The 10,160-nt window shown below is 34.4% G+C and overlaps 2 protein-coding genes across 2 annotated transcripts in view; one reads left to right on the top strand and one right to left on the bottom strand.

Annotated features, from left to right (window-relative positions):
• Positions 1 to 1,317: 1,317 nt before the first annotated feature.
• On the bottom strand, positions 1,318 to 3,011 carry LOC105618189 (F-actin-capping protein subunit alpha). Its single transcript, XM_012199730.1, has 3 exons — positions 2,811 to 3,011; positions 1,812 to 2,061; positions 1,318 to 1,736 (listed from the first exon to the last, which is right to left on the bottom strand). The coding sequence occupies exons 1-3, from the start codon at positions 3,009 to 3,011 to the stop codon at positions 1,318 to 1,320; spliced, it is 870 nt and encodes a 289-aa protein (XP_012055120.1).
• Positions 3,012 to 5,117: 2,106 nt separating this feature from the next.
• LOC105618188 (myosin-9-like) overlaps positions 5,118 to 10,160 on the top strand; it is a 7,424-nt gene continuing 2,381 nt past the window's right edge. Inside the window, 11 exon segments of the mRNA XM_012199729.1 lie at positions 5,118 to 5,193; positions 5,444 to 5,682; positions 5,918 to 6,027; positions 6,113 to 6,215; positions 6,496 to 6,725; positions 6,855 to 7,086; positions 7,088 to 7,231; positions 7,340 to 7,761; positions 8,525 to 8,811; positions 8,929 to 9,113; positions 9,186 to 9,428. Of these exon segments, the coding sequence (XP_012055119.1) occupies positions 5,118 to 5,193; positions 5,444 to 5,682; positions 5,918 to 6,027; positions 6,113 to 6,215; positions 6,496 to 6,725; positions 6,855 to 7,086; positions 7,088 to 7,231; positions 7,340 to 7,761; positions 8,525 to 8,811; positions 8,929 to 9,113; positions 9,186 to 9,428 (2,271 nt within the window).

Raw genomic sequence — 10,160 nt, 5'->3', positions numbered from 1 at the left:
ATATATATATATATATATATATATATATATATAATCATTCTTTAAACCGAATTTTTAAATACACGAGATGTGTCATCGAGTCGCTTTGAGTGATCTAAGACTTAAGTGTTCTAGATTTGTCTTCTTTTTAAAAAAAATTAGAATCAGTCTAAAGATCGTCCTTATACGTAAACTATCAATTTCGCTACTTTCACATCGTCACATCCGAAAACCTTTTTTGTATCATGTAGCATTTTTCATACAGATTCTAATCGTGTTTCACAATTATATTCATATCATAAAACGTAAACAGTATATTTTATTTTTTAGCATTCAAGTATCAGATAGACGGTCTGTAATAAAATAGTTCAAATTATTTTGCTTTGAGTCAGGGTGAACCATCAAGTGATAGATAAATTGTGTTAGAGCAGATCAATGTAAACGTAATGACAAGATTTTCAATAAATAATAACTTCAGTGAATAACATTGTGTATTAATTTCTCTTATTATAATAATATATAAGATATAATAATATTTTCCAAAGAGAGTGTTATTAAAAGTAAAAATATAAATAATTATAAGATATCACTGATGTTACTATATTCTTGATAAAGTTTGCAGAAATTGATAAATTTTATCAGTTGAAAATCTGCCTTTATCTGCTCATTATCATCATAACTACATGATTATAGTTTAAATTTATTTTCGCTATCGGTGTCCCACAATCTCAAGCTATTCAACACATCGAATTCAACTTCAGTTCAATCACTTAACATAAAAACAAGGATCCCCATTACCCCATTATAAATAGTGTATAGATCTTTTATCTTTGATACTTATTATCGCTTTTATGTCCAAAGATTATATCTTGCACTATGCTGCACAATGCGAATATCACGGATGTTATTTTAAGAAAGATGGTTAGTCAAAACGAAAAAAAAAAAAAAACAGCGTGATTTATACAAAGGTTCCGTCGTCGGATATTGATTTTCGATTTTACAAGAATTATATTTGTAAAAATAATGTTTATCAAGCCATTTAACATTACATTATTTTATGAACAATTCATGTAGATTTAAAAAAATTATGCTTTTAATTAATTTTTTGATACAATTGACAACGCCAAAAATGTTGATCTTCTTGTTTTATTGCTTCTTGTAACAACATACAATATGGAGTCAAGAGGAACCTTGAGTGGCATGCATGAGTCGAATATCTCTAGTCAAACGTTATTTAATAGTGTAATTTGCTCCCATGCACATCACACCTCCAGACTTCACTCATGCAGCAAAATGCGCTTTTTTTTAATTATTTCTTTTAATATAAAAAATTTATTTCTATTGACTTTTAAGCTCTTTGCCAATACTGTAGGACACAATTTTGTTCCAGTCAATTTTTGTTCGCATTACTGGTAATTGCCTTCGCAGTGCTTTAAAGGTGGTGTCGGACATTGTTTGATAGTTCTCGGAAATTGCCGTTTGATAATCGTTTTCAGATTCCTCGACAAACCGTATCAAATCCTTCGCCGTTTGCTTCTCATTGGAGATCGCCAGGCTCTCCTTCACGTCTTTGCTACTGACCAATTGTACATTTCCATCCTCATAATAATGTACTTGTACTTTGAGACTACCTCTCAGTTCAGCGTTACCCGAACTTGGAGTGAAACTGACGGTCCACACTGAACGCCAGCGGCCGTTCCAGAAATTTTTAGGTTGAAACTGATGATCTTCTATGCATGCCGTTAGCGTTATGTTTCCTGCATTAAAAAAACAATTGTTACTTATGATGTCCTCTGATTTGTTTAAAGTCAACTGATTGAAATAACAATTACCTCCAAGGGATTTTCCAAAAACTGAACAAGCGCCATGTCTGTAATGACTTTGAGTATAATTCGTTATCTCTTCTTGAAGGGCTGACCTCCAAGGCTCTGCTAAGGGATCTGGTTCGTAAGATTCATAATCTTGTGCTTCCTTTCTCAGGTGATCATATTTAAAACTTTGCTTACTCCGCGCATCATAAAACCTTTGAGAACCCAAGTCATTGTGTTCTGTTATGAGTGCTGGGTGGTCACTTCCTTCTATCTGTACGTGATAGAAAAGACAGTTTTAGTATTTTACTTTTTTTTACATGCTTATTTTCCCTTATGCTAATTAATATATCACAATCTACATATGTATATTTTTGCACGTCTCGGATTTATTATTTTACAGAAAAAGATATAAACCTTGATTTTTTTATATTGCAAAATAAGTTATTTGCAGTAGAGAAAAAACGAATAAAAGACATTATGGCATTGCCACTGGCATTGTACTTGCAGTGCCTAACCTCAGCTGAATTTACAATAGTTTCCAAAATATAGACATCACGTAGCGATCTAGGAGAAAGGAAATAGTCTTCGTTTGTACATTCGGAGATTAAATAGCGATACGATGTTCCTGTTGTCTAGCTATAGCAAAATTTCCATAACCTGGCGTGAGGGGGGAGGGGGGTCGGGTTCGAGCCGGTCGTGCGAGAGCCGCGGAGATGTCACGTGACGGTGATCGTCACCTGGAGCAAACGTCATCCGCGCAATGAGTCCCAAAAGGTCCCGATAACGCGAGATAGATAGACACAAAGTGTTTAAGGTCACTGTGGTCGCGCCTCGCGGGCTTTCGGAATCGATACATACACTTAAAAGGAAAAGGGGGTAAACGCGCAAAAGGGCGCCAAGAGTGCGAGCCGCGTATGCCGCAAGTTAGAGGAAGGTTGCGTGGGAGAAATACAGGGTCAGCGTACGCGGTACCGTCGGCGGCCGCCTATAATGATGATGATGATGACGATGATGATATACCTTAACAGGCGTGAGCTGGTCCTTGTTATACTGAGCGAAGGCTCCAGACGCGCCTTCCTTCAACAGGTTGTCATTGTTCAGCAGGACCCTCACGTCGTTGAACACCTCGTTGAACTCGCCCGGCGGCGAGTGCAATATAAAATCCGAGACTATTCGCACTTTTTCCTGGTCCGGAATCACCGCATCTCCATCCGCCGCCATCTTACCTTTCCCACTGGCACGCACACTTCGCCGCCGCCGCCGCCACCGCCACCACCACCACCACCACCACTACCACCACCACCACCACCACCACCACCACCACTACCACTACCACCACCACCACCATCACCACCACCACCACCACCACCACCACCACCACCACCACCACCACCACCACCACCACCAACACCACCGCCGCCGATGTCAAAAGCGAGGGTATGGTGCGGTGGTCACGGACGGATTCAGGTTGTGCTTGGTCTCTCCTCCGAATCGTGGCTCCGCTTCGTAGTTCGCGTCCCGTGGCGCCGCTCGCACTGGCTCACAGCGGTGCTGATGGTGCTGATATACCGGGTGGCGCCAATTCACTCCACGTAAGACACGTTAGTCTTCCTTTAAAAAAAGAAGAAAGAAGAAAAAGAAAGAAATCAAGTCTTAAATATAATTATCAGAAACTGCGTGATCTTTTCCATCTTTTTCTTCGTAAAACTGAATTCTTCTTCTGTTATTTTTTTTTTTTCCACTACTTTAAAAGTTCTATGTACAGATATGATTCATATCGAATGAGAATGAATCACACCCTCGGAACAGTCCTTCGCACGCGGAGACGAGCGAAACATGATTCTGGCAGATAGTGTATAGCGTTTATCTCAAATCTGGCAGCAGAAGTGATAACGAGCAATAATTATTGTCGCTCGCGTATACCCAGCAATATATAATATTTTAGTTCTCAAATAAAAATTGCTTCCCAGCAAACGAAAATAGATTGAAATGAATTCAGATTTTCAGAAATATTGATTCACGAATGTTAAAATGAATGCTTTTCAATCCTGAGTGCATTTTTATTCATTTATAGCAATTGTATGAAGCATATCTCTATGCGTTTCAATTTAAAAATAATATTAGCTTTTTCTATGCACAATTGTGAATATTGTTCAATTCAAAATTTTGAATAGGAAATGCAATTTTTCCATCCAATTGCATTCAATTGAATCTAATCGAATTCAATTGAATCCAATTAAATCCAAAAAAGTATTCGTTATTTAAAATATGCATTCGGATAGAAAAAAAATTCAATCCATTTTAATTTATTCTCATTTGCTGGATTATGTCTTCTCGTTTATGGACACGGAAGACGAAATGATAAAAGTAATATTACATTGTTACATTATTTATAAAAGTAATATTAACGTTATATGTATATACATATTATTATAATAATATACCCAGCAAACAAGAATGGATTAAAATGAATTGAAATTTTTTTCTATTCGAATGCGTATTTTAAATAGCGAATACTTTTTTTGGATTTAATTGGATGCAATTGGATTAAAAAACTGCTTTTCCTATTCAAAATTTTGAATTCACAATGCATAGAAAAAGCTAATATTATTTTTAGATTGAAAGGCATAGAGCTATACTTCATGTAATTTCTATAAATGAATAAAATGCATTCAGGATTGAAAAGCATTTATTTTAACATTCGTAAATCAATATTTCTGAAAATCTGAATCTATTTCAATTCATTTCAATCCATTCTCGTTTGCTAAGTTAACTAAAAAATTATAACATTGATGTAATTAATAAGTTTGCAAATGTCACTCGATATATTTTTGTCAAAATCTTCGCATGAAAAAATCACATAACAGCAATGTAAATAACACTTTATATCATGATAAATGATCGTTTATTATAGACTGAAATTAGCGTAGAATCACAGAGTGTCATCGATCACTCGAATTTTCTCGTTCACAAATCACATCGGTAATGGAACAAAATCGATGGACATGTTTAATTACTATTGTGCAAATGATTGGAGAAAAAATCGTTATTTCGGCGAAGACAGCGCGAAAGGTATTTTATAAATGTAATTTGGATCATAAGAGGCAATAATGATCTAGAAGAATTGTTCCTATATGTTCCTTGTCTCTCTTCAAATTAAATCCTTTTAATGCGCTCGCAACATCTCGCGAATGAATAACGCTAATTCCACGCTGCATTTGAATTTTCAGTATCCGCTGATATCCGCATGCTAAACAACGTCGTCTCAAAATTGTAGACGATATTTTTCATTTGATCTACTATAAGACGTCGGAATTCCGATTGAAAATGGCAGATGATCCGAATCGTGACATCTTGCCTGTAAAGGAAGGCTCCTGCGTGGACACGGTTATCAGTGCTATAGGTTCGTATCCATTTGTATTGTATATATAATAATTCCAGTTGGATAATTTACAGCCAGCTATGTTCGATATTCCTCTGATTTGCAGCCTTATTTTCTATACAGCGCGCGCAAACATGAATTTCTTCCTACGTCATGTTCCAAAATTGAAATCAATATTGTTATACAAATCTATTATATATACTATTTTTTTATTATTGCATGTCATGATATGCAAAGTGAAATGCGTGAATAACATTTTGAATATTGGAAGATCCTAGAGAACGTTATCTCGTTTGCAAACTCGATCGCTATCAACTGGAGGATAAGTATCTACGTTTACTTGATGAAATGAGCAATCTGAAGAAATTATCCAACTGTCAAGAGGATAAGATCAAGCGGCTCGGAACGAAGCTGATTAGACTGGCTGGTAGTCCAAGATTGTGTGGATTAACATTAGATATCGTCAATGATAGGAATAGAATGGCTGCTCTCGAGCTTGAAAATACCAAGGTAAATTAATAATTGGATTCTACTTAATTGGATCTTCTACTCAAAAAAATAATGTAAATATTCTATTGTATATTATTTTTATACAGTAGATTATTAAATTGTTCATAATATTATTAAGTTATATCATGATACTCTCTCTTTAAAAAACGAAATTAACACTAAGGATTATATGTAATCTGTATGATTATAAATTATAAATTAAAAAAAATAAATATTTCGAAATATTCTATTTTAGCTGAAAGAGAAAATCGCTGTGATGAGGAATCAATTGTTGAGTCACACGATGAGCGGCAGGTCGTCGTCGCGCAGCCGTAATCGCGTTAGACCATCGTCTTCCGGGATTGTGTAAGTATATGTACTAGGTATATGTATATACTATTGTATGATTCATTATGTCGCGGCATTGAAATACTGAATCGGCTCTCTTTAGGACGTGTCGAAGCGAGAATAACCGCGTGAGAACGCCATGCTGTCAGTGCATCGTCGGGGCAGGGGACGATGACGGGATGCGAAATTACTTCGTTAAAATCGAGGTAAAATTAGTTCGAATAAACTCGATATTTGCACTATAGTCAACTTCATATTATCTCATCTACTTCATTTGTATGGCACAATCAATGTCATATTTCGCGTATATAGAATAAAACGAATTTGCGGAATAATGTAAAATAGCATAAAATATGTAAAGTGTTATTGCATGAGTTCCTTTGCATGATTTGATATTCGAACGAAACATACCTTTACGAGAACATACACACTTGCTCGTTATTAATATTACATAATTCTTACTTAGCGTCCAACTTTTATTCGTAGAAATTGGAGGCGCAGAAGAAAGACATGACAAGTCGTATAATAGAATTGGAGAAAGAACTGGCATATTTAACCAATAATCGAAAAGAGAAAGTAGCGGAACATGTAGAATATATACGGGTGTGGCGACAAATGAAGCAATTAAACGATAAATTAATGGCAACCCAGGAGAAAAATACTGCACTGACTACTGAAATTAATGACTTGAAGACAACTCTTCAACTAATGACGAAGTATATTTATTATCTCTTATTCTTATAGATATAATAAATTGTTTAACATATATATTTATAACTTAGATATTACAAGAAAAATAGTTAAATATAGTATATTTCTAATTTGAAAATTTATTATTTTATTAGAAATAATCAGGAAATAGCGGCTGTTCTTTCCTCGGAGAGAACGCGCATAGCCGAGATCGACGACCAGATGTTGAAGGCAAAGAATTCACAATTCACATTACGCGAAAGAGATGAACAGATACGAGATCTTATGAACGAAATTAAAATATTGCAACAACACAATAATGAACTTATTATGCTCATGTCAAAATACGAGCAATTTGAATTAGAAAATATTGAATTAAAAAAAAGAACTTTGCGATGACGCTCAGGAGCAACAGATTTTGAAGACTGCTTTCAACAATGAGCAGGTTAATATTATAGCTACCAATGAGCGATTACTCACGAAATTTCAAGAATTGCAGACAAATATAGATGTTTTGACGGTACAATTAGCGGTTAGTATATATATATATATATACTAACTACTCTACTGCACATCTAATTAAAAAATTGCCTAGTGCTTGATTAATTCTCATTATCAGTTTTTTTTATAATATTTCCAGTCTTTGCATACGCAAGATAAAAAGCAGGACTTTACAATAACGGTACCATCGGATGTGGAACAATGTAAAAAGTGTTGCGAAATGTACGATAAAATTATGCAACTGGAAAAAACTGTAGGTAATACTAGAGAAGATTGGCAATCGGCAGATAAATCAGTACAGACAATCGTCTTGTCTATTACTAGCGCAAGGGAACAGGATACAATGATAATTTCAAATAATGAAGATAAGATATTGTCTCAATCGCTATTGAACGAATGGAAGACAAATCAGGAAGCGAATGGCACGAATGTTATATCCCGAGAAAAAATATTAAAATTGTTAGATCAAGCACAAATTAACACTCCTTTGGGTGCATCAAGGATCACTCCTAAGAAAGAATGCACGGGCAAGTGCATTTTGGACGTAGCTCAGAAGCACAGGCAAGTCGTACCCCTCGAGAAGCTACTGTTCGGTGATTCTAATTGTTGACAGAAACTCTACCGTTCGGTACTAACTGTAAATATATTTTATAAATATAGCATTTATATTCTTATACAGTCATCAAATGTTAGGAAAATTGTTTAAATATGTGACAATGCTTTTGTGTGTGTGTGTGTGTGTGTGTGTGTGTGTGTGTGTGTGTGTGTGTGTGTGTGTGTGTGTGTGTGTGTGTGTGTGTGCGTGTCGTGTCGTGTCGTGTGTGTGTGTGTGTGTGTGTGTGTGTGTGTGTGTGTGTGTGTGTGTGTGTGTGTGTGTGTGTGTGTGCATGTGTGTGTGTGTTTTTATATGTATGTATATCATGAGCGATATATATCTATTTTCTTTTTAATCAAGGATTTTCTCTACATATTCCCTTGATTCAATAATTGTAATTGGTATTTTGCATTCCTTGTCGCAGAAATCAATAACTTGTGTACATATTACAGAAAACCTTATGTGTTCTTAAAAATTTAATAATTTCTCGATATTGTAAGATATAAATATACATATATATATATATTTTATATATTCTATTTATTTATATAAGTACATCGTTGTGTATAACAGTTTTTTGTATATGTGCATTTCAATATTCAGGATTTTATATTTTTTTGTAATCTTATTTTATATATCTTGTTTCATACCTTGTTTTTCATATCTTTTAATATTATTAAAAATTAAAAAATTAGAGTTTTAATATTACTAGTATTCTATCTATTGCAGTGAAGAAATATCTTGTCAGCGCGATATATTAAGCGCTATGCAGGAGAATTTACAGAAAAGATTCGCATATTTGGAAAATTCAAATATAACACTAGATCAAATACTTTTGATTTTATTCGACGTTATGCAAGAATTCTTATTTACTAACGTTGATGGAAAATCATGTTTGGATCATCAAGTATCTGCGATCGAAGATCAGTTAATTGACGTTAACAACAATCTTCCTACAAAAACTATTCGCGACATTAATCAACATGATTTTAATACAGAAGCCACGAAAGATTTCGGTAATGATAATCATATAATCTAAAATTTTCACAAACTCTTAATACGAAAACAATTTAAAAATGCGATAACGAGTGATTATACCTCCAATAATTTTAAAAACTATTATGCGAATTTAGAATCTGATCGTTGTACGAGCTGTTCTCTTAAATCGACTGCCTTTTACTCCAAGAAATGCAATTTTGCATGCAAAAAAAAATCTGCATCCATCTTAGCGAGTTCATCAATGAAAGACATATTTGATGCTATTTCCTCTCCTCTAGCTTACAGAAAATCATATCGAGATATTAGTAAAGATTTTTGCGTAAGCAATTATAATATTTCTCCATGAAGCATTAAATTATAGCATAGTGTAATGTCAATGATTTTTATTTAGCCAGAAAAGATGGTAAAGATAAAAAGATTAAAATCGCCCCGTTATACCAAATGTAATTTAACGTGTCACTTGCGCAAAGTGAAAGATCCACTGTCCCTGCAGGAGAAGCGAAAATTACCTTGCACAATCGAGTGTTTGAATGACAGTATAATGTTACCAATGTGTCCAATGGATCCTTTATTAATTACTGACAGGCAAGGTCTCATTGAGATTCACATTTCGCGATTGCAACTTTCTACATCGGTTAGTATATCTCATACATTTTCCATTGTTTTTTGAAGTGGAGAATATAAACTTTATGTTATGTTTATTGAGATCATTAGGTTACAAATATTCCCGACGAAGAAGATATATGTAATCTTCACGTTTACGTAAGCTGGGATGTTTGGGGCGAAAAGACCGCTTATACACCGAGAATGAAGTGCCCTAATCTGATTTTTAATTCGTCCTGCGTATATCGTATACTGGATCTTTTCTCATTCTTCAAAAACGTACTGTCGGAATACCTCATTTTTCGAGTAAACATTGTTCGCCGAGACGGTACTAGCTACACATTCGCCCGAGCGAAAGTCTCCATTAAAGATATCTTAGATTATCCGCAAAACAAATTGCATTATATCGTTCCTGTGAACAGTATAATTTGTTCCTTCTTCGACGTTAATTTCGGCCAACTATCATTGTGGGTCCGATTGAGTTGTAATGTCGATATGGTCGAAGCTTTTAAGAAGCAAAACGTAAATAAAACGTACATAAACTCGTTGAAAGATATCCAACAAAAGGAAAGTTCGATGTCTGAAGATTCAACGGATACCCAAGCGCCATTAGACTCAAGTAACATTGCTCGATCGTATATAATTAAGATTTGTATATATATATATATATATATATATATATATATATATATATATATATATATATATTAGTATATNTNTNAGTACGTACGTACTAACTTAAATTTAAATTAAATTTAATTTT

The sequence above is a fragment of the Atta cephalotes genome (genome assembly GCF_000143395.1).
Source record: "Atta cephalotes unplaced genomic scaffold scaffold00016, whole genome shotgun sequence".
Classification (NCBI taxonomy): Eukaryota; Metazoa; Arthropoda; class Insecta; order Hymenoptera; family Formicidae; genus Atta; species Atta cephalotes.
This window is presented reverse-complemented; position numbering and strand designations above follow the sequence as displayed.